General features: G+C 54.2%; 1 protein-coding gene and 1 non-coding gene across 3 annotated transcripts; one reads left to right on the top strand and one right to left on the bottom strand.

Annotated features, from left to right (window-relative positions):
* Positions 1–207: 207 nt before the first annotated feature.
* On the bottom strand, positions 208–23,947 carry Cuedc1 (CUE domain containing 1). 2 transcript variants are annotated; one of them, XM_045159324.1, is made up of 10 exons: positions 23,381–23,947; positions 17,498–17,625; positions 10,853–10,979; positions 9,839–10,031; positions 8,746–8,829; positions 6,682–6,753; positions 5,765–5,858; positions 4,328–4,386; positions 3,515–3,585; positions 208–1,447 (listed from the first exon to the last, which is right to left on the bottom strand). In XM_045159324.1, the coding sequence occupies exons 1-9, from the start codon at positions 23,720–23,722 to the stop codon at positions 3,518–3,520; spliced, it is 1,167 nt and encodes a 388-aa protein (XP_045015259.1). In that variant the 5' UTR covers positions 23,723–23,947; the 3' UTR covers positions 208–1,447; positions 3,515–3,517. The 2 variants fall into 2 exon arrangements, with proteins under 2 accessions (XP_045015259.1, XP_045015257.1); XM_045159322.1 differs by having other exon boundaries at positions 209–1,450.
* On the top strand, positions 15,479–15,543 carry LOC123463830. The gene has a single exon (XR_006639203.1). It is a non-coding gene; the product is annotated as a small nucleolar RNA SNORD42 (small nucleolar RNA).
* Positions 23,948–24,434: the final 487 nt, after the last annotated feature.

Below are 24,434 nucleotides of genomic sequence, written 5' to 3'. Positions count from 1 at the left end.
AGGAATTCCTATGAAACAACCTCAAGGGGGAAACAAACAACCAACCACACATGGGGGCCGTTGGGGGGAGACGGGGGCGCTGGTGATGGCCCTGCGCGCGCCTGGAGCGCAGGCTGGGGGCCCGCGGCCGGGACCCGGAGCTCGCTTTCCCTCCCTCCGGGGGCCGTGGGCCTGGCCGGGGACCAGCGGCGGGCGGCCCGGTGCCAGAGCCCCCGGCGCAGCGCACGCTTCCAAACTTGGTCACGCTCCGCGCGCGCGCCGCTCTCCGGAGCCCCGGGGGGCGGCTCGGTCGCCGGGACGAGGCGCGATTGTGGTCTCGACCTCCGTTTCCTCCCAGCTTCTTGTTGACACCGGGCCCCGCTGACCCCCCCAGACGTCGGATCCCTCTCCCTAACGTCCAGAGCCGAGCCAGGGCGCTGGACCCTGCGCCTGCCCCAGGCTTCCCGGCTCTCCCGAAAGGCCAGATGGCGAGACACACGCGTGTTCTCCCTCTGGCAGTGCTTGGTGCGGGTTCTTCCTTCAGACCACCGCCGGGTCTCTGCTGGGGGCACTTGGCAAGAACTTTTCTTAGCTCTCCGCAACCCACCCCCCCCAACACACACACACACACCCTTAGAGGTCAGCCGGAGGACTGGTCCAGTTGGACGATTGGATCTTCTGAGGACCTGTGCTGTGGTGTAAATTAAGAACTGCCTTCTATCCTCAATCAAACCTAGACAGATTCCTTCGGCTCTCAGGTGTGTGTGGGTGGGTGGGGGGTGTCACGTTCCTCATCCCTGCTGGGTGAAGGGGAGGCTGGGGGAGTAGAGGGTTCTGTCCAAGCCCTTAACAAAAGCAGCCCAAAGAGCTGGACTGGGCAGAAGATTCCTTCCAGGGGAGCCCAAGTGTGGCCAGGGCTCCAGACGTAGTTCAACATCCGCCCCGCCCCCCCATAGAGCTCTTGTGCCGCGGTTCAGCACCTGGGGCGAGGCTGAGTTGCAGACCATGGGAAGAAAGGGCCCAAGGGAGCTGGGGATGGGAGATCAGGCCCCTCCCCCCAGAGATGGGGGAGGTGGGAGCTCCTCCCTCAGGCCAAAGAGCTACTGGGAGGGTCATTTTGCCATCCCAGACTCAACCTTGGCATTTCTAGGGCTTTTCTAGGGCCGGGTGTGGTGCCTGCATTTCTGCTCATTGCCCACAGAAAAGCCAGGCTACACAAGGTAGCTGTGGCTGGCTGCTGTCTCTAGGCCCTCAGGTCCCTTCTTCAATAACAAGACGGCAACTCCGAAGTTCTAAGTCCCATGGAAAGTGGCAGTGGCTCGGCTGGGCTGTGGCTAAAGAGCCCTGCGCCTTGGTGTGCAAGCACCATCCGTCCCTGCAGCGGCAAGGCTCTTCAGCTGGGCACCGGTGTTGCTCTCCGGCTGTGCCCAGGTCAGATGCATCTCTGGCAAGGCGAAGCTGCTGGCACCTGCTGAGGGATGGAGGAGAAACGGATCAGTGATGTCTTCTTCAAGGGAGTCCTCTGGCCTTTCTGGGCCACTGGGGCTCCTGGAACAGTTTGGAGCAGAAGTTATCAAAGACAGGCATGCTCTAGGGTTAGCCTGGGACTTTCCCTGCTGCTCTAGGGTTAGCCTGGGACTCTGCCTCAGGTCATTCTGTGGCAGGCTAATAGCTCAGAGGAATTAGACCAAGGGAAATTGGAGGGGAAGAAGGGTCCACTGGGAGCAGAACCTGCCTGGCCCCACACGCCAGCTAAGTTCCCAAGACCAGTGCTCAGATTTGAAGAGCAAGACAGGATTGGGACAAAAGTGGTATTTTGGTAATGAACGAGTTGGGTGGCCAAAAACACCGGTGAGGAGTCTATAAGAACAGGAGGGAAAGGGACGAGATGGGAGGAAGTCCGGAGAAACCGGCTTGCATGGATTGACACAGCGCTGGACAGACCATCTGGGATGCAGCTGGGGATATGGAGTTGATTTGGAGAAGTAACTGCTGTGAAAGAGGCCGGCGGTGCTGCCAGAGAGTGAGGAGTGAGAAGATCCTAGAGGGAGGAGGAGAACGAAGAGGAGAGGAGTCCTCGTCTATGGGGAAGAAGGGGAACCAGGCTCCAGGAGGAGCCAGGGAAGACTTCAGGGAAAACCTATGGGATCACAGGTTGGGGGAGAGAGAGATGTCACTGTCCTGTTAGTTGAGGTAACTTGATTTTCACAGTGGGAAGAAACTGGGAGAAGGAAGAGCTGCAGACTCAGGAGAGAAAGAAGTACTGAGCAAGTTCGGAAGTGGGGAGGTCATGAGTGGGCCTCCCTTTCCCTGAGGACCACCAGGATGGAGGCAGAGGATGGCTGCTCTTACCCAAGGATGTAGGAAGCTGGATGCAGCTCTATAGATGAGGTCTACGTTAAGAAGGATGTGGTGAGGATACAGTTTAGTGTGTCTGGCCACTACAAGTTTTCTTAAAATGTCCTTACAGAGTGCTGCGTGTCCTACACTGTCTCTTTCAGCAGGGCTGTAAACCACTCAAGGGCAAAAGTTAATGTGTTTTTCCTGTTTCCAGCATCCGTCAACGGCAAGTGTGATTACATTTTGTAAATTAATAAGTAAGCAAATAAAAGAAATGCAAAAGCCAGGTGTGGTGGTGCAGGTCTGTAATCCCAGCATTTGGGAGGTAAAGGAGAGAGCATCAGAAAAGTTCAAGGCCCCAACTTAATCCATATAGCTAGTGAGTTTGAGTTCAGCCCATGTTACATGAGACTGCATTGAGAAGAAGGAAGGAAGCCAGGCGTGGTGGCGCACGCCTTTAATCCCAGCACTCAGGAGGCAGAGGTAAGAGGATCGCAGAGAGTTCAAGGCCACCCTGAGACTACATAGTGAATTTCAGGTCAGCCTTTGATAGAGTGAGACCCCACCTCGAAAAACCAAAACAAAAAGGAAGGAAGGAAAGGAGCTATAGAGATGGCTCAGCAGTTAAGGTGCCTACAAAGCCTAATAACCAGGTTTTCAATCCCCAGTACCCACATAAAGACAGATGCACATGTGTCTGGAGTTTCTTTGCACTGGCTAGAGGCCTTGGTGTGCCATTCTCTTTCTCTCAATCTCTAGCTGCCCTACTTCCCTCTCTCTCAAATAAAAATAATAAATAAAATATTTTTGAAAAATAAATAAAAGGAAAGGAGGGAAGCCTGGAGTGGCGGCGCACACCTTTAATCCCAGCACTAGGGAGACAGAGGTAGGAGGATCACAGTGAGTTTGAGGCCACCCTGAGACTACAGAGTGAATTCCTGGTCAGCCTGGGCTAGAGTGAGACCTTGCCTTGAAAAAAAAAAGGAAGGAAGGAAGGGAGGGAGGGAAGAAGAGAGGGAGGGGTAAGATCAGTTTGTATGGGGAACCCATGTCCCTTGCACATAGCAAGGGAGTTAGGAACTATGTTATCCTGATGCTGAAGCACCCCTGGATTTCTAAGAAAACACGTGGAGGTTGGGGGCAGGGGCTGGATCTTAGCTCAAGCAACCCCTGGCAGCTGGGCTCCAAGCCTTACCTCTTACTGTCCTTCTCTCAGGGCCTCCTCCACCTTGGGCACCTCATGCCGTCTTCCCCGGAAGTCTTCATCTGAAAGGCAGACAGAAGCCACCTCATCCTCTCTACCCCACAGGGCTTCCCTGGGGTCTGTCCCCAGGCCAGGAAGGAGATCTGCCCCAACCCTGTCCCTTTACTTGATGCTGATTGACAACGTGGTGCTGTGTGGGTGTGGTGAAAGAGTCAACAGGGCGTCCCAGCTCTGTCGTTAGGCTCTGAGGTCTTGGTTAAATCTTCCCTCTTTGGGGGAGGGGGTCTCAGTTTCCTCATTTGTCAAATGGGAACTGGGATATGACAGACAAGGGACTGGTCAGATGACGACCTCCTAGGCCCTCTTTCTTTCTGAATGTCTCCTCGCTTCAGCTGTGTGTGGCCTGGTAGGCTCTGAGGCAGGATCTGCCAGGCCCCATGGCCTTTGGAAGGGCCCCAGTGGAAGTTGAAAGCCCCTTAGTCCTCACACTGAAGCTACCCAGCATGCGCTCATTTGGGTAGGAGGCCTACCCGCTCCTTACTACCCAGGAATGGTGCCTAGCACTCTGCTAGAGGTAGGGATCTGGATGGCGGTGGGGCTGGGCCCCCTTTCAGGGATTGCAGGAAGGGAGAGACACTGTGTTCAAGAGAACAGTTCATATTTCTAGGGGCCATTAGCCCACCAACCCTTGACGTGTCCCCAGGGTTGAGTGGTCCCTCCTTGGCATGAAGCCCTAGGGACCTCCTCTGGGAGGTTTACCCATCACAGGCTAATTGGAGCTCAGAATTCCCCTTCCGGCCTCACCACAAGAGTGGCCCTCCACATCATCCAGGAGGTTGGCTGTTGACGCGGCAGCCCCCAGCCTGCGGGACTGTTCAGGAAAGCCGTCTCAGAGATGCACGGGCACTGTCCAGTTCTGTCCATGCCCTGCCAGCCCACCGAGCTCAGAAGGCTTCTGCTACGCCTCCTGTGCCCCTAGCACACCAACCCAGCCTCCACCAGGCTCTTGGGATCAACTGAGCAGCCAAAGGTTCTGACCCTCACATTCTGCACCCCTCTCTGGGAATAGGGAAGTGATTTTTTCCCTGTTCCCCTTCGCTTTCCATATCCTGGCTCATGCTGGATGTGCACAGACAGGAGCTGGAGTTTGTGTGTGTGTGTGTGTGTGTGTGTGTGTGTGTATGTATATATATATATATATTTTTTTTCTTTGAGAGAGAGATACAGAAATAAGCTGATAGAAAGAGAAAAAAATGAGCATGCCAGGCCCTCCAGCCACTGCAAATGAACTCCAGATGCATGAGCCCCCTTGTACATCTGGCTTACGTGGGTCCTGGGGAGCCAATCCTAGGTCCTTTGGCTTTGCAGGCAAGTGCCTTAACCACTAAGCCATCTCTAGGAGCTGTAGTTTTTTGTTTTTTTTTTTTTACTCAAAGCAAGAAGGCAGGCCTCTCAAGACAGCCTGCAGGGAACCTGTGGACCAGTTCAACAAGTGAAATTAGGGAAAGGCTTACCGATTTCAACGGGAGAACTTCTCACAAGATGAGGATGACCCAAAACCACAATCAAAAAAGGTCATGGGTGCCGGGGGAGGGGAGGGTGCTGGAGAGATGGCTTAGCTGTTAAGACGCTTGTCTGTGAAGCCTAAGGACCCAGGTTCAATTCTGCAGTACCCACGTAAACCAGATGCACATGGTGGGTGGTATGTGCGTCTGGAGTTCATTTGCAGTGGTAGGAGGCCTGGTGCGCTCTCTCTCTCTCTCTCTCTCTCTCTTTCTCTCTCTCTCTCTTTCTCTCTCTGTATTTTTTTTTTTCGAGGTAGGGTCTCACTCTAGCCCAGGCTGACCTGGAATTCACTATGTAGTCTCAGGCTGGCCTCAGACACACAGTGATCCTCCTACCTCTGCCTCCTGAGTGCCGGGATTCAAAGTGTATGTCACCATGCCCGCCCCCATGTTCTCTATCTGCCTTCCCCCTAAATAAGTAATTTTTAAAACAAAAACGTCATAGGAAGGACCATTTCCTACAGAAGGAAGAAGACAGCCGCTCATCCCCAAGCACGGCCACTGGTGCTCCAAGGAATGGCCAGCAGGGTGGTCACTTGGCTTGCAGGGCAGAAGGGAGGCCACAAAGCTGGACCCCACTTCCGAGGAAGGCCCAGATTCAAGGGGCTCAACTGGGATCCCAGCTATTGCCCATGGCACCCACCAGCCCAGCACCCAGTGCCAGGCAAAAGGATACGACTGATGCTTTGGCAAGTGCTTCCTCTTTGACTTCCTCATTTTGGTCTTCTCGGAGAAGGCTCGGGCCAGTTCAAACAGCTTCCTCCGCGTGGCTGGGGCAGAGAGACTTGTGAGCCCCTCATGCTCCTGGCAGCCAGAGCATCAGATGTCCTGCCTCCAGGTCTGGGGGCAGCCAAAGTCTGGGGCCAGGAGAGGGACCGGGAGGAGGAGGTGACAGGAATCTCAGGTGCAGGCGACACCTCAGGAGCCAGGCTGCCATCCCAGGTCAGCCTGCAGGGGCAGCAGAGGCCGCCACTAGCCAGGCACACAGCAGGCCAGCAGGCCAAGATCCGGGTATTCCTTCCCCAGTCGCGACAGGCAGCCATGCATCTTGGCTTTCTTTGCTGCCTGTTGCCTTGGCCTTTCCCGCCTTTCCTGCCAGCCACCTCTATAATTGGTCCTGGGGTTTGAATGACTCATCTGAGATTTTTTTTTCCCCCTGCCATTGGGGCCTTGAAAGGGTCTGTGTGGCAGGAAAAGGATGGCGGGAAGAGATCATCAGCTGCTGCCCCACAGAAACTAGACCCGTCATCACCAGACCCAGGCCAAGCCCTCAAGCCGCAGAGGATGTGAACGCTGACACTCACGGGCTGGGGGATGCCGCGCATCTTTTTTTTTTTTTTTTTTTTTTCCTGCAGACAGCTGGCTCAAGAGGATTGGAACTTAATTTGTATCCAGACTCAGCTGCAGAGGGAAGTGAGGCAGGAAGGCTTAGGGAACCAGCTTGCAATTAAAATGTCATTTGGGTTCACCAACAGTCAGCAGCATCAATAGTCCTTGGGGTGTGTGTATGTGGAGGGAGTCCCTCCCTCCTAGGAGGCCCCAGAGCCTGCCTCAGAAAAGCTGGAAAGGGGAGGGGAAGTGAGCTGGACTCACATTTTCCCATGTGTTTCAACTTGTCCCTGAATAAGGCATCTTCTGACACAGTGGGGTTGGTATCACTGGTTCCTGGAAAAAGGAGACACCTGCTGAGGGACACCGAGCCCCTTGGGTCTCTGAGGCCCCGTGAGCAACTGCCAAGACCCTGGGAAGGTGGGTTGAGGATGTCCTTGGTGGCTTGTCCTCTCATTCCAGCAAGGGTACAGGCTGGCTTCTTCCCTAGCTGAGGGAATTTAAAGCTAGGAGGACACTCTGGATTCTGGGCGTCCTTCCCTTTGATTAAGGTCTGCTGCACGTGTCGCTCTTTAGCCATCCACGTCTCTGAAAACTTCCACATCTGGGGAAGTCGTTACAGTAGTTTGGAATGAGCTGGATGGGGAGGTTTACACCAGGGAAGTCAGAAGGACTGCCAACCTGGCTTTCCCTGCACCTAAGAGTGGGTTGCTAGCTGTCTGCCACCATCCTGACATGGGGGTGAATCAAACAGGAAAGGACACAAAGCCAGAAACCCAAGGAAACTCCCTTCCTCCTCCTAGGCTCAGTCCCTCCAAGACGACAGTAGGAAAGAGGGAAAGACTAGGCCAAGGCTCACGTCCTGACGGCCACGCACAGCCTTGTGGCTCACCCGGTACCGTGGGGTCTCTCACTGCCCTCCTTAAGCCGCTGTGCACCACCCTGCAATTTAGCTAATCCTAAGTCACCTTGCTTGCTAAGTCTCCCCTGAGTCACTCTGATCCATCTCAGCGGCCCCGGTGTCTCTAGTTAATTCGGGATCAAGGGCAAGAGGCTCCGTGAAAACTCCCAGATGCACATCTGGTGGGGCCTAAGCTCCTCGCCTGTTGCTTATGAATCCACGCTATGGGATTTTCTCTGTCTAAGCAGAAGGGCTTCCTTACCCTCTGTTCCTGTGTGCCCCACTCCACTGCACAATGCACAATGGAGGGTCTACCCCTAGGCAGAGTTGTTGAGCATTTCTGTATATGTGCATACGGTGGGGGGCAGTGAATGGGCAGGAGCCAGTGTGACCACACAAGCTCAGAGTCCATACGGTGAATATGAAAGCAGGGCCTCTGTCCCATGTTCCCCTCCGTAGCTCAACCCTCTGGCCTGTGCAGCCCACTGTTAATGTCACCCACCCCCTGACCTCTCAGCATCAGTGACCTCTCACCCCGATGCCCCCACTCCTGAGTGAGCGGCCCAAGCCCTCCTGAGGCAGTCCTTACTTCTTACCACCTGTACTCAGTGTTCCAGATTTCTCTCCTTCCTCCCTCAGTGCAGGACCTGGCTGGTGGCAGATTCCCCAGTTACTTAAGTGACTACATGAGCCCTACCCAGGTTAATCTTGCCTTCCTCCTCTCCAAGCATTGGCTCCAGTGAGCACAGATGTCCTCTGCTTTGCTGGTCTGTATTACCCGTTTGTTCGTTCCTTCCTTCCTTCCTTCCTTCCTTCCTTCCTTCCTTCCTTCCTTCCTTCCTTCCTCCCTCCCTCCCTCCCTCCCTCCTTCCCTCCCCCCCACCCCCGTGTGTGTGTCTCTCTCTTTCCTTCCTTCCTTTCTTTTTTGGTTTTCTGAGGCAGGGTCTCACTCTAGCCCAGGCTGACCTGAAATTCACTATGGAGTCTCAGGCTGGCTTCAAGCTCACAGTGACCCTCCTTCCTTTGTGTTACCTGTTTCTTGGCCATATCTACTTATAAGACATAGAGCTGCTCCACGGCACAGGCCAAGCCCTTGGGGTCTTGTTTCTCCCAACTGCTACAAAGGGGCGTTACACAACACAGTGAGCCCTCTAGTAACCCAAGTTTCAGGCACAGGTTAGGAGTTCATCCATCCTGTGTTAACCCACTGTCCCTGGTTCAACAAGAACCCAGGGCCACTTAGGAAGGGAGGGAGACCTCTCACCCCAAAGGAAACATTCCTCCCAGCCTGCTAAGGGGCCATGGGTCCCTATCCTTAGTCTCTTTCTTCATTCCTCACCCTACCCCTAAATTCTCAGGAGACAAAGCAAAACTGGATCGTGAGCCTCCCATTTCTGCTAGGTTTTCTCTCAGGAAGGCAAGGTTACCTGGGACAGAGGAGGGAAAACCCAAGTCATTTCCCACAGCCACGCTGCCAGACTTGGACTTCTGGGACTCATATTTCAATCGATCTGGAAAAGGAATAGGTTTCTATCAGGAAAGTTTGCTCCCGGGAGGTTGCTGGTGGGTGCAGACCCAGCATCACATGCAAGCACACACGTGCACTCGACATAGGCAAACACCATGCCTATCAGCTTGTGCAAACCAGTGTAACAGAAACGACTTCCTGACAACTACTGGGAATGTCAGAACCAGAAGGTCCCTGAGAATCTACGACATATTTTATTTTGATTTTGAGACAAGGTCTTGCTGTATAGCCCAGGTTGTTCTGGAACTTAGGATCTTCCTGCCTCTGCCCTCACCCCAAATGCTGCGATTACAAGTAGACCTTAGCATGCCAGCCAAGCCTCTTAATTTGAAAGAGAAGGCCAGCACTTTGACTGCCTGGACCCTCTCCCTCCAGCCCAGCATTCTTTGCCCTACAAGTTGCTCCTCTCCCGTGGCCCCACATCAGAGTTTCTTCCACCCTGCCCCTCCCTCAGCGACCCTCACAGCCCTCTCTGCACACCTACCCAAACGCTACCTAATCCTGACGGGACCAGGCAGCAGGCTGGGGAACAAAGTACCCCATCCATAGGCCAGCCAACCCCCCTGACCTAACCTCCTCACTCAGGAGGCCTCCCAGTCTGGCACCCACGGAGTCACTTGCTCTGGTGCTAGGACTCCAAACAGGACACTTCTGCCTTGTGGCTATGACACAGTGCGGAAAGACACTGTTCCTACCTGTCATGCAGGCCAAGGCCAGCTTGTAAAGCTCACCCAGATGTGCAGGAGGAAGAAAAGGCCCTAAGTGGACGTACCTGTCTTTTTTCTCTGAGTCCCCAGGTACCCCCAGCCCCCCCCCCCCACTGGCATACCCCTGGGGCTCCTGCAGGATAGCCTGGCGAGGGCCTCACTTCTACAGGATGGAAAGTCCCTGGCAGCTTGGCTTGCAGCACAACCATGTCCTGAGCCCCAAGGCCGAAGCCCACATCACTCTCTTCTCCAGCCGCGGGGCAGCGGCCGGCCACCTGGGCCCACCTCTCTCCAGGGCGAGGAGGAAGTCACGGTTGCGCTGCAGCTCTTTCATGAACTCCTCGTTCTGCAGGAAGAGTGCGATCCTCTCGTCCTCCAGGTACTGCTTCCAGCGGCTGTCCTGGTCGTGGGCTCCAGGCCCTGGCACTGACGGCAGGCCTCCCTCTCCACTCACAGGCTTGGAGCCCCCGGGGTGACCCTGAGGAGGAGCAAGCTAGCTGAACACCCATCACATTGGTACGTGCTACACGGACGCCCGTGCCCACGTGCTTGTTCCCCTGTGCTTTCTCAGCCTCACCCCGAGGTCCATTCCTCCCAATGGGCCCTAGTCACTAGTGAGCATCCACTGGAACAGTTCAGACATCCTCTGTGCTAAGGAAGTAGTGAGGGCACCAAAAGGATTCTCCTCCTGGCCCTGGATCACCCCATTCCTTCATCTACAAGTGGAATAGCCCTGCAAAAGGATTTGCTAACTAACTCCCCCACAGCCCGTCCACAGGCTCCCAGTCTCACATCCTTCCCTGCACCAGCTTCTCAGGATGGCACCCTGGGACATGCCAACATCTGTGAGATGCACCAAGTGATGGGAAGGAAGTGCTCTGGGCTTCATCCATTGGCCTTTCCATGCCTCCTCCCTCCATCCTGAGGGGATGGCTGCAGCCAGGGTCGAAAAGGAGATCACCATGCTCAGATGGAAGTGAGGCTGTTGGTTCAGCATTATTTCCCCACAAACCCAGTGCAACGGAAACAGCCCAGCCTGGGTTTAAAAACCAAGAAGCAAACCAGGTGTGGTGGCATACACTTTTAATCCCAGAGAGAGGCTGAGGGAGGGAGGATCACCATGAGTTCAAGGCCAGCCTGGGGCTACACAGTTCCAGGTCATCCTGGGTTAGAGTGAGACCCTGACTGGGAAACAAAACAAAACAACCCTGAGAGCAAAACTGGGCTGGCACAGACTACCTGGGCAAAGAGAGTTGCTGGACAGACAGGTAGGCATGGAGGTGTGGGGTACCCTGTTACCTGTATGCTGTCCAGCTGCTGGGGCAGGATGCGGAGGAAGTCATCAGGCAGATTCCCCAGCAGGGGGGGGTTCCAGTTCCTGTAGCGCCTCTGGCTTGCAGGGGGTCCGGAGCCCAGAACGTCCATCCTGGGGCATGGGAGGTCACAAGAGCAGAGAAAGCAGTTAGGATCAGTCACAGCTCTGTTGATCCATCGCTGGGGCTCCTGGAGTCAGCCTCACTAACTCCTCAGCCTTGACCTTGGGCTCCAGCAGCTTCCCAATGGCAAGCGCCTCTACTTACTGTGCAAATGTGGACGTTGTGTCTTTAGAGATGTTTACGAATGCCTGCTATAGAGAGCAGGGGCTGTATGTTTCCATGTGTATGTCTCTAACACTGGCACAGTGCCAAACTGCTGCCTACCAGGTACCCTCCAAAGACCAGCCTCATAGCTCACTAACAGTACAGCCTGCCTGTATGTTGGTTTGTTGGTGAGGAGAGACAACAGGACCTCTAGAGAATAAAGCAGATTTAAAAAAAAAAAAGGAATAAAGCTCCCTAGGATGGAGAGTGGTTCAGGCACTTGCCTGCAAAGCCTAACCACCTTGGTTCTATTCCCCTGTCCCCATGTGAAGCCAGATGCATGAAGTGGTACATGCATCTGGAATTTGTTTGCAGAAGCTGGAGGCCATGGTGTGCCCATTCTTCCCCTGCCCCAGCTCTCTGTGCTTCCCTCACTCCCTCTCCTTGCAAATAAAAAATTTGGGGGGGGGGGGTTCGAGGTAGCATCTCACTCTAGCCCAGGCTGAACTGGGATTCACTCTGTAGTCTCAGGGTAGCTTTGAACTCACAGCGATCCTACTACCTCTGCCTCCTGAGTGCTGTGTGCCACCATGCCCGGTTAAATAATATATAGTTTGTTTGTTTGTTTTTTCGAGGTAAGTTCTCACTCTAGCCCAGGCTGACCTGGAATTCACTATGTAGTCTCAGGGTGGCCTCGAACTCACGGCGATCCACCTACCTCTGCCTCCCAAGTGCTGGGATTAAAGGCGTGTGCCACCTTGCCCAGCAAATATTTTATTTTTATTTATTTATTTGACAGAGAAAGAGGTGGAGAGAGAGAGAGGGAGGGAACGCGAATGGGCAGGCCTGGGCCTCCAGCTACTGCAAACAAACTCCAGATGCATGGGCCCCCTTGGGCATCTGGCTAACATGGGTCCTCGAGAAATGAACCTGGATCCCTTGGCTTTGCAGGCAAACGCCTTAACCCCTGAACTACCTTCCTTATAAAAAATAACTTAAAAACTTTATTTGCGAGCAGAGAGAATGGGCACACCAGGGCCTCTTGCTAATACAACCAAACTCTCCAGAAGCATCAGGCAGAACCAGAGACAGACTTTTGCAAGCAAGTGCCTTTAACCGCTGAGCCACATCCCCAGCCCTTGAACAGCCTTCTAAGAAGGTTTATGGGGAAGGTTCTTACTCCCAAGGGCGCTCAGGGTTCATTCTTCCCAGACGAGGGGTGCGTGTGTGTGTGTGTGTGTGTGTGTGTGTGTGTGTGTGTGTGTGTGTGTGTGTGTGTGGCCACAGGCCTGAGCCAGGACCAGGACCAGGGCCCTGTGGGGAAGCGGGGCCTGGCGGCCCTGACCGGGGGCTCTGGCCCCATCCCCAGGCTGGAGCCCCGCCAGGAGCTCCCCGCAGCTCCCCGGCAGCCTGCAGCGTGGCAACCGCAGGACACGTGTTGTGCTGAATCAGGGAAATGACACACGCCGAAGGCAGCCAGGGCCGAGGGCGGCGGGTGCGCGGTGCTCAGCCTGGCTTTGATTTGGCCTCCAGCTCCAGGAATCCCGCCCGCCCCCTCACTGGAGGGGAGCTTTTCCGGCTGCCGCTGACTGTGGAAAATAACTTCCTTTCCTTTTCTATTTTGGGCTGGTGGCCTGGTTGGGGCGGGGGGAGACGGGCGACAGCAGACGGATCACCAGCTGCTAAGTGCTGGGGGGGGGGCGTGCGGGTTGATAGCTCAGCTGACAGGGAACCCCAGGGAGAGTCCCCTGCAAGGGAACCCACACTACCCATGCCTAGGCTAGGTCTCCTCCCCATTGCTGTCATCCTTGTATGTCTCAGGGCTACAGACACCACCACCTCCAGCCACACTGGGAAGAAAGCCTCTCTGAAGGGGCTCTGGGTCTTCATTTGAGATTGGGGGTGCTCCTCCTAACCCAACCGCATGTTACAGACACCCAGGAACTCTGCGGAGGGGCAGATCAGACTCTTGCCAGGGCCCCTCTAAGCCAGAGTGGAAGGGGGAAAAGTTAGGGAGCCTCCAGTTCTGCCTGAGTTTCCCTGACCACTGGGCAGGGGTCCTGGAGGAAGAACAGGCCCCTAGCCCTGGTTGGGATGAGGTCACCTACAGCTGCAGGAGCTGGGGGCAAGCCCAACTCAGGCAGCCCAGACAACTCCATTGTGGTTGGAAAAGAATGTCAGAAATGGGCTGAGGAAAAAGAAAAAAGAAAAACCTTTCCGAGGCTGTAATTTCAACAGAAAAACAGCAGGCGGCCTGTGTGAAGGGGTCCCCTGGGCTCCTGAGAGTCCCGGGCAGACGGAGGAAAGAACTGCGTGGGGGAGGGGAAGGAGACAGAAGGCAGGAAGGACCTCCAACTCTTGGGCCTCTGGAGCCCTCAAAACAAGAGCTCTAAGTTCCAGGGGACCCCATCCATGTTTAATCACAGAATGTCGGGCCTACCTGGGAAAAACGTCAGAGAGAATTTGTGGTTAGTCATGTATGAGGTGTGTGTGGGTCAGGCCTTGTCCCAGGACACACAGTTGGGTTATCCTGGCAAAACCTGGGCACAGACGTGGGCATTCCAGGCTTGCTTCCCAGGGATGCCCCTGCCTCTTTGGGCCTAGCAGGACAGTGTCTCAGCTCTAGAACTCCACCCCTTCCACAGGCTGCCAGGCATCTCAGGAATGAAGAGGCAGAGAGGGATCCTTTAAATCTGACCTCCCTTTGCAGCTGGTCACCACTGTCCAGCACAAGCCCCCTCAGGGACTCCCTGCCACAGGCAGTTGCAGGGTAAGATGCATGCTTCTCGGACGTTCCACAGCACCGCCCTGCGTGCCTCTCCACCTCACTCACTTTCAGGGGGTCGTGCAGATGGCCCCCTCTTCCTGCCTCCGGAGCTCGGCACATGCTGTTTCCTTCACCTGGATCACCGTCCAGTCTTGTCTCATCAGACTAGTGCTAATGTGTGTGGCCTTCAAGCAACAGCTTGGAAAACAGTCCCGAGCCCCCATATCTGTGGCTCCCCAAGATTCTGATCTCTTGTGGGGGGACAGGTCTAGAGGGCAAGGCGGAGCCATTCCTTATCACACACTGCCTCAGCACTCACGACATGCGGCAGGTCCTGGATGTGGGAATGGAATGAGGCTCCAGATATGGCCAAGGGGGAAGTCTGGGCCTAACAGGGCCATTGGGGGTACAGGAGCATGGGCACTGTGGCAGACCCTACCCCTAGGTGTTCAGTGAGGGAGCTGACTGGAGGCTGGCTACTGCAGCTGAGGCAGGAAGCAGGACAGCACACACTGCAGTTCGCCGTCCCCAGCACTGCTAAGCGCTCCTCTCCTTCAGTCTTCATCTTGGTGCTCAGGCACCAGTCGGTGACCCCATTTCACAGATGAGGCAAATGAGGCTCAGAGAGATGAAGTCATCAGTCAGAAACCACACAACAGAGACAACTGGTAATCAGAAGGTGGCAGCTACAAAAAAAAGAAAAAGAAAAGAAAAAGAAAAAGAAAAAGGAAGGAAGGAAACAGACAGACAGCTGGGTGTCTTGGCGCACGCCTTTAATCCCAGCCCTAGGGAGGCAGAGGTAGGAGGATGGCCGTGAGTATGAGGCCATGCTGAGACTACAGAGTGAGACCCTACCTCAAAAACCAAAAAAATAAGAAAAAGAAAAAGAAAAGTGGCAGCTGAAGGAAGGAGGCAGGATGCCATCCACTTCTGGCTGACTCGTAAGCTAAATGCTCACTTGTGTATTACTCCCAGCCCAGCAAAACCTTCATTTCCTGGGTCAGGTCCCTGAACCCCAGACAAGGGCAACAACTTGGCTGAAGTCCACAGGGTCTAAACCAGACGTCCAGAGTCTTGTGCTGAGGTCACCTTGTCCCCCGGTGGGGCTGCACTGGCTCTGCCCCACAGCAAGCTGACTGCTGACCGGAGCAGGAAGGGACATGGTGTGTTGGAGCACTGTTTTCCCTTCTGAGAGTCAGACAGAACCTAATAGAAACTCAACTTAAAAAAAAAAAAAGTATCCATCATAGGCTCATGTGTTTGAATGCCTGGTCCCCGGCTGGAGGCCCTGTTTTGACAGGCTGTGAAACCTTTAGGGCATGGGGCCCTGTTGGGGTAAGGAGGTCTCTAGGGATGGACCTGAAAGATTATGGAGTCCCTAGTTCTGATCTGTCTTTGCTTCCTGACCTACCATGATGAGAAGAACCCCAACCTCACACTTCTGCTGACACAGTCACTACACCACACCTCTCCTGCCATGAATGGACTGAAACTGTGAGCCAAAGTAAAACCACTTCTGTCTTAAGATGCCTCTATCAGGCATTTTGTTGAAGTAACACAGGATATTAAAAGAAATGCCCACAAGTGATGGAAAATTCACTATTTGGAAAAGAATGACGACAATAAAGGAGCCACTAATGTGCCAGAAAAACATAATCAGAGGAAAGTCATTTACCCCTGAGTTCAGTAAGTCACCACAGGTGTGACCTCTGTGCCAGGCTGATCATACCACTGACTCTCACCTCCCACCCAACATAGCCTGTGTCCCATTACTGCCTGTGATGGGTCCCAGTGTCTCCTATCCCTGACTCAGAATGACTTCCACCCCCCAGACTCACTTTCCAGAGCTACCTCAGCTGTCCAAGCCACAGTGAGATTTCTCAGCAGAGAGGTGACAAGATGCAGCAAAGAACAGTGATCTCCTTAAAGTCAGGCAACTTGGACTCAAACCCCAGCTCTTAGCCTTGGGGACACCAGTGAACCCCTCTGAGGCTTAGGCTCTCGTCCTGCAGTGCCCACTGCCCAAGATATGGGGTATACAGCTTGGTTAGTCTTTGGCATTTGAAGGTGGTTGGCCAATGGCAGCTGTTCTTACTGGCTCTCCAAGTTCCCCACACCACTCAGGGGCTTCCAAGTTGCCCAGAACAGGAGATGACTGGAGTAGGTTCTCCGTCCCCATCACCTCTCTTCACCCACTTGTCACTGCACGGGACAGCAGCCCTGACAGCAAGTGAATTGGGCAGCCTCTGCAGCCACCAAACATGGAGCCCAGGAAAACGCAAGCACCCATATACATGACCCTGCTGACAGGCAGCTTCATTTGAAGCTTCCAAATTCCAGTCCTTAACCTGAGAAAAGTCTCCGGGGACCTCACAGTCCACTCTTCCGCCTTCAGTTATCAAAACAGCCCAGAGAAAGATATGTATCCCCGCTACTTAAAAATTCCCCTAACACTCATCACCCAGGGACAACAAACAGACATTCCATGGATGACTGACAAGGCTGGGGAGATGGCTCAGCAGTTAAGGCACTTTTGCTTGCAAAGCCTGCAGACCTGAGTTCAAATCTCCCTGGTACCCATGCAAAGTGGCACACATGACTGTGATCCCAACCCATACCTATAACAATGGGAGAAGGAGCTAGGAGAATCCCAAGCTTTACCAGCTAGACTACCGTATGTTTGTAACAGCAAGAAGCCCTCTCTCTCCCTCTCTCTCTCTCTCTCTCTCTCTCTCTCTGTCATTCTCTCTTGCTCTCTCTCTCTCTCTCTCTCTTTCTCATACACACACACAAATAAATATGTTTTTAAAAAAGAAACTAAGAGTTGGGTACGGTGGCGCATGCCTTTTCCCAGCACTTGGGAGGCAGAGGTAGGAGGATTGCAGTGAGTTCAAGGCCACCCTGAGACTACATAGTGAATTCCAAGTCAGCCTGGACTAGAATGAGACCCTACCTTGGAAAAAAAGAAGAATAAAAAGAAGAAGGAGAAGAAGAAACAACTAAGCACAAGCCATGGGTGGCATGGCTTATCTATGAGTGCCAGGGAGAGGGCACTGAGGTTCATCTTGACACAGTAACAAATAGTAGTCTGCATGTCCCAGGGCTCGGAGGGAAAGTGTCAGCACAGCATAGTAGGCATTCGCCCCTCCTACTCCAGCGTCTCCTTGACTACATGTTCCCAGAAAGCAGAGCCTATGTCACACTCAACTGTGTCCCATACAGCATGGGACACACTGCCTAGCCTAGAACAGGAGCTCAGCCCATGCTTGCTCTGCAATGTTTACATTGCACAAGTTCTCCTTTTGGGGGCTGGAGAGATAGCTAAGTGACTGGAGGTGCTTGCTTACAACGCCTGGTGGCCTGGGTTTGATTCCCCAGGCCCCCCATAAAGCCAGCTGCACAAAGTGGCACATACATCCCCCCCCACACACACACTTAATTTAAGTTCTCCTTGGTATCTAGCTGAAATGTCTCTTGCCAAGAAGCCTGTTCTTGGTAGAATGGAGGTCCAACCACTTTCCCATTGTGTTTTGCACAATCCCAACCCTTGCCCCTTCTCTAACTCCTGCACTCAGAGAGACAAGATGGGGGTCTCACCGGGGAGGTGGGGTTGGGGGAGCCAGCGGGTACGGCCTGTCGAACACGTGCATGTGGTAGGCTGGCGGGGAGTACACAGGCGGCGGCTCTTCCTCGGAGCTGTCAGGCTCCAAAGTCCTTTCCAAGATCTAAATTAGAGACAACAAAGAAATATTAATAACCCATCCTTGAATCTCAGTGGCATTCAGACAAAACCAAGTGTGGGTGAGGATGCTGAAGGAGCTCTGTGCCTTGCTGCTGGAGGCGTGCACTGAAACATCCATTCCTCACAAAATCAGCCTGATCTACTAACGGGACCACTGCAAACAGTACCTCCAATTCCGGTTCCAGAGACAGTACCTCCAATCCCAGTACCACAGATAGTACCTCTGATTTTAGTACCACAGACAGTACCTCCAATTCCAATACTGCAGGCAGTACCTCGGATCCCAGTACCACAGACAGTACCTCAGATTCCATACTTAGCAGAGGACTCACAGCAGCATCAGTGATTCAAGTTAAGGCCCAAGAGCAAGCAAAGCAACCTCAGGGTCAGAGTAGAGTCACCTGAGCCTCCTATGGGTTGGCAGGGATAGGGTGTCAGGGACTCGAGAATCTAGTGCGAACATTTCTCAAGTTGGGTGTTGATCACATAGAATGTTCATGGTGGGAAACTCCAAAGTGGGCTGGAGTTGCATCCTCTCTCTCTGCATATTTGCTGTTCTTTGATGACATCCTTGATGTTCTTCCACATCTATTTTTTATTTGTTTTTCTAGGTAGGATCTCACTCTAGCCCAGTTGACCTGGAATTCACTATGTTGTCTAAGGGTGGCTTTGAACTCATGGTGATCTTCCTACCTCTGCCTCCCAAGTTCTGGGACTAACGGCGTGCACCACTATGCCCAGACTCTATTGTCTTTCAAAAAAATATTTTATTTATTTATTTGAGACAGAGAGAGAAAGAGGCAGATAGAGAAAGAAGGAATGGGCACTCCAGGGCCTCCAGCCCCTGCAAATGAACTCCAGATGCATGCACTACCTCGCACGTCTGGCTTACCTGGGTATTGTGGAATCAAACCTGGGTCTTTGGGCTTCACAGGCAGGTGCCTTAACCACTGAGCGATCTCTGCAGCCCTGCATCTATTGTCTTAACCTCAAGCAGCCTGGCAAGCTAGAATGACGACCATCACACCCATTTTACAGATGAGGAAGTCAAGACCCAAGTGTGTTTTGTTTGGTAGTACTGGTGATTGAATTTGGAGTTTCACACATGCTAGGAGACTATGCTACCACTAACCCTCCTATTATTGTTACTTTTTGTTGTGATGATCCTGGCCTTCTTGTTACTTTTTTCTTGTTGTTGTTTTAAAGGTAAGGGTCTCATTCCAGCCCAGGCCGCCCTGGAACTCTATAGCCCCAGGCTGGCCTCGAATTCGCAGGGATCCTCCCAAGTGCTGAGATTAAAGGTGTTAATTTCTCCCCCTCCCCTGAGGTAGGGTCTTGCTCCAGACCTGGAATTCACTATGGAGTCTCAGGGTGGCCTTGAACTCAAGTTGATCCTACTGCCTCTGCTGGGATTAAAGGTGTGCGTGCCACCATGCCCGGCTCACGCTGTTTCTTTTTATTTTGAGACTTTCTCACTAAGTTGTCCAGCCTGGCTTTGAACTTGCCAGTGTGTTGCTTTTCCTGGGCAGAAATGAATGAACAGCTATGGGCACCAAGACAGATGAAAGAAAAGCGGTTTCCATCCAAGGAACATGGCTGAGCAGTTACTTACAGGAGAAGGGGTGACTCTAAAATAGCTGCATCACCAAAAGACCTAGCCCAACGCTGGCCTCCTGAAACAGGGCAGACTTACACACAGTAGGGAGGGGTTGCAGGAGGGGTGGCTGGAAACTCAGGTAAAGGTACAATATGCCTCCCCTGCCCCCCTTCCATGGCACAGCATCGACAGGACCGGCCAGTTGAAGGTCTCTTTGGGTCGTCGAAGCTGCTCAGAGGACAGCAACACTGCTCCACAAAACATACGATTCTCCTGCCTCAGCCGGCTGACTAGCTGGGATTACGGGCCTGCACCACCAGGCCCAGTGAAACCCACGTTGATCAAGTGACATGGCAAAAGCCTCCCACTGGTTTCAGAACCAAGTCTTCAACTTCACCCACGATCACCACAGTCAGGGCCCCTCTCTGGGCACAGCCTGTGCACCCAGGATGGACGCTGTAGGGTAAGCAGAGTCCAAAACCTGCTATCCCTCTGGAATCTTCACCCAGGAGCCAGCAGCATGGGCAAGGAGAGGCCTGGGGGCTGGGCGAAGGCTGGGTTTCTGAGACTCTATCTAACCTGGGCCCTTCCCCAGAGGTCACCAGAGAAGCCTTATTCCTCCGCTCTGCTATCTGCCACAGTTCTGTGCCCATCTTCTCTGAGACCCTGGAACCCAGGAAGGGCTCGGAAGTCCTGAGTCCTCAGGCCCTGCTGAAGTCCTGTCTCTGCTCTGCGAGTCTGGGCGAGGCTGCACTGGCACATCTGAGCACCAGGGAAGCTGTGCCCAGCCCGGGAAGGCTATCAGCAGGGACACCCTGGAGGTGAGCAGGCTGCAGGGCTCTGCCCACAGGCTGCCAGTCCCACCAAGGAGGCTCTGGAATGCGCCCACTTCTTTCCAGGGAGGCTCCTGCAGGAAAAGCAGCAGCTTACCGCAGGCAGTTCCCACCCGGAGCGGGAGGGGGAGGGGAAGGAGCACAGCTTGGGTCACTGGGGACTCCCGATGCCCATCCCAGCAAGACCCTGAAGTGTGGAAGACTGGCCACTGCTGCCTGCAGCCCACACATACCATGTCCCAGAGCCCTCTGCTCTGAGGGGAGGGGTCCAGGCTGAAGCTGAGCCAGAAGCTGCCTGCAGTGTCAGCGGAGCTCCCCCCCCCCCCCGCATCCCACAGTTCAGCAGGGCAGGCCCCAGGACTCCCGCCGGCAGAGCAATGGGAAGTGGTGAGTACCAGGTGGGTGGACAGGCAAACCCCAGAAAGGCAGATGTGTATGTAACCCAGGGAGGGAATCCCCACACCTCCCCACCCCGCTTTTCTAGCCACAAGAAGTTTGTTCTCTTGGCTGTGAAGGTGCTGGAGGCTGTGTGGCCTCCTGGCCTTACTGTGGGTGATGGATGCCTGCCAGGGGCTCCAGGGGCCAGGGTCTGAGCCATTCATCTGACAGGAGCGATTTCTCTGTGGCAAGGATACCCCTCAGGCCAGCCCACCATCTATCAGCCACCGGAGAGGGGGCTTTTTCCAGTCAGCACTCACTGTCCTTCCTGCCACTGCTGCTCATAAATTTTCCGCAGCACTTTCTGCTGGCTCAGAAGCCGCCTGCTGATGGGCCCAGGCAGGGCTCCAAAGGTAGGGGTTTGGGGGGCAGCCAAGGCAGGGAGGGAGGGGGAAGGGAGGGCTGAGCAGGGGCCCAACATGGACAGCAAGATGTTTAGGAGCGTTAAGTGTACCCACAGTAAAGGTGCCTGGGGCTAGAGGAACCTGGCAAAGGCCCACAAAGCCATGGGTGCCATAAACAAAGTGGGGAAACACCCACCCAGACTATCAGGATGCCTGGGGATGGAAGAAGAGTCAGAGGGCAGGGAACTTCCTGGTTACTACCGAGACAATGTACCTGCGTGCATGCACATGTGCGCACACACGCGCACAACACACACACACACACAATATTCCCTCCACTGGCTAACCCAGGCAAGGCAAAGGCATGTCTCACAGGGAAAAAGGTATAATGAAGCTGTGCAAAGACAGCAGGAGCCTCTAGTCATCCTCAATAATCCCTGAGTGCCTCCAGCATGCCAGCGTGCGGGGGGGGGGGTGGCAAGGACAAGTGAGTTATTGCCCACACAACTTCTCCAGTGGAGGAAAGTTCTAGGGAGCATCTGCTAGGGGTGGGGGGAGGGAACAAGGAGGCTTGGCTCTGCAGGATGGTTTGGGCAGTGGTAACAGGTGCCATGGGGATAGTCCTGAGGCCAAATGTAGTCCAGGTTTCACACTGTAAGTGAGGCACTAATGTTCCTTTCCAAGGGTGAGGGTTAGAAGAGACAGTACTGGAGCTGGGGAGGTAGATCAGTGGTTAACAGAATTTGCTTGCAAAACTTGCTGGTCCAAGGTTCAATTCCCCAGCCACCCATGGGAAGCTAGATAAAAAAACGTGGTGCAAGCATCTGGCATTCATTTTCAGCTTCAAGAGACCCTGGATGCACACACGGGTGAACACACACACACACACACACGGAAGAGAAAGTATTTCTGAAGACGCTGGATGTGCCTGGCACACACTGGACTCAAAAAAGAGTGGAGTTCAGCTGGGCCTGTTGAGCATGCCTGTAATCCCAGCTACTCCTTGGGAGGCTGAGGCATGAGGATCGAAAGTTCAAGGCTCTGTCTGGGCTACGGAAGGAGACTCTGTTTCAGAATAAAAAGAGAAGATATAGCCAAGCCGGGTGTAGTACCTCATGCCTTTTAATCCCAGCACTCGGGAGGCAGAGGTAGGAGGATCGCCATGAGTTCGAGGCCAGCCTGAGAATACGTAGTGAATTCCAGGTCAGCCTGAGTTCCTGAATTATAGCGAAACCCTACTTTGAAAAGAGAGAGAGAGAGAAGATAAATGAGGATGCGGTTCAGTGGTAGAGTTCGTCAAGCATGTGTGAGGCCCTGGAGAAGAGGGAGGGAGTAAGGCAGGCAGGGAAGGCAGACAGGGGGATGGAGGGAAGGAGTTCAGCCCTAGCCCTGGGTCTCTGGTCCCTAGCTGTCTCACATGGACAGGCCCTTGCTTTGACAGGCTGAGTGCAGGGAGCACTGCACAGACCTGGAGACTAGATGTACAGGGAATTTTAGGTGTCCCAAGAGAAGATCAGCCACCCCCAGCAGGTGACCTTTGGTATAGTGTGGCAGTCACGGTCCCCTGTCCTGTGTCACTTCCCTCTAGAACCTAGAACAGCTGGCCTTGGCATGTCTCTGCCACCCCCATCTCAACCAGGTTAGGGGGACTGTGCGTGGCCAATCTGAAATCCCTACCTCTGTAGATGCAGCCCCATTCTGCTCTGCAGAGTCGTGTGGTCAACCTTGCTGGTCTCTCTCACTCTGGAATGTTGACAAGTGGGTACTGGGGCCAGTCCCCTAACAGCTGCAGTTCACCACCAAGTCACCAGCCACCACTGTAGATCTGTCCTCCGGGGGCTTCTCCTCCCCCTGCTCCTTGCTCCTCCCAAATCTCCTCTCTGCCGCTGGCACTTTTCCCATTCTGGACCAGTTTGCAACTCCACACTGGCCTGTGAGCTCCAGAAGCACCAAACCTTTGTCTTGACTCGACTAAGGTGGATATCTTGAGGTCCAAGAGCTTTTCTTGAAAAAAAACATACACTAGGGATGGAGAGATGGCTCAGCGGTTAAAGGCTCTTGTTTGAAAGCCTGACGGCCAGATGCACAAAGGGGTGCACGTACCTGGAGTTTGTTTGTAGAAGCAAGAGGCCGTGGTGCACCTATTCTCAAATTCTCTCTCTCTCTCTTTCTCTCCCTCTCTCCTCCCTCTGCTTGCAAATTAATAATAAATAAAATTTTAAAAGGAAAATACACACTAGCCAACTCCAGGCTTGCAATTGAGAGTTGGTATGTTGGAGTGGTGCCCGGATATTTGCATTTTTAAACAAGCACCTTGACTCTGCTGACCTTGACTCAGGGTCTACTGTTGGTGCCTGGCACACCAATGAGTGGGTGCTCAGTGTTGATCAAATACCTGCATGATTTCTCTGTAAAGGTTCCCCATGGATAAGAGGAGCTGCTGGTTGGTTAGAACCCAGCCAAGGGAATAACCCAGAGCCGCCTATGAGAGGGGTGATGGGGACTCTTGGTGAATGTGGGTGCTACCTCGGGCGGGATGCTGTCCTCTGAGTCCGAGCTGTCCTCATAGGCGCTCCCGCCACCCGCCTCCAGGTTCATCTGCAGCAGCTGGTCGATGGTGGCGTCCACGGCGCCGCTGTTGGCGCGCAGCACGCACTCGATGATGTCGTAGTCCATGTTGGGAAACATGGTCTTGAAGTCGTCCATGGCCTGGTTGAACTCCAGGCGGCGCACCTGGCGGGCGGGCCGGCTGTTGTTGAGCTCCTGCGGGGCCGCGCTGCCGCCCCCGGGCCCCGGCCCGGCCCCGCGCGCCCCGGTGCTGCCACCCCCGCCGCTGCCGCTGCTGCTGCGGCGGAACAGGCTGGTCATTTTGCCGAGCCGCTTGGGGAGAATCTTTCCAACAGGCCGCGATGCCTCCGGCCTGGGCCTGGGCCCCGGGTCGCGATGCTCACTCCGGCGCTGCCTCTGCGCCCTGGGCGACCGGGTCTAGGAGCGGTCCCCACCGGCAGCCGCATGCGGACTTGGACCGTGCTGGGGCTGGGCCGCAGGTCATCCACATCCCCGCAGCATCCTGCCGCCCGCTCCTGGATGGTGTCACCTGAAACAAGGGATGGAGAGTAAGGAACAGAGGCTAGCAAACCTGAGTCCTTGCAGTGGTGGACAGGGTCTGCCGGGAAAAGACAGCAGGTTGCGCTGGGGAGATGGCTCAATGCTAAAAGACACTTTGCTTGCAAAGCCTGACAACCCAGGTTCCATTCCCCAGTAACCTCGTAAAGACAGATGTGCAAAGTAGCACACGCGCTTGGAGTTCAGTTAGTCTCTGGTGAGTCCATTCTCGCTGTGTGTGTGTGTGTGTGTATGCGCGCGCGTTTATAAATGAATAAATAAACAAATAATTTTTAAAAAGACAGCAGGGAAGAGCAGCCCGGGGAAGACCTGCTTCTCTTTGTTCTCTCTCCAACTGCCATGTGGAGCCTACTTGGAAGAGCTGTGCATGGAACCCAGGACTAAGCAAGTGTCCTGCCATTGAGCAACATCCCAGACAGACATAGGTAGCAGCTGTTTTGCGTTTTTGTCACTG

Source organism: Jaculus jaculus, chromosome 9 (genome assembly GCF_020740685.1).
Source record: "Jaculus jaculus isolate mJacJac1 chromosome 9, mJacJac1.mat.Y.cur, whole genome shotgun sequence".
Lineage (NCBI taxonomy): Eukaryota > Metazoa > Chordata > Mammalia > Rodentia > Dipodidae > Jaculus > Jaculus jaculus.
Note: the sequence above shows the minus strand (reverse complement) of the source record. Positions and strands in the feature narration are given on the sequence as shown.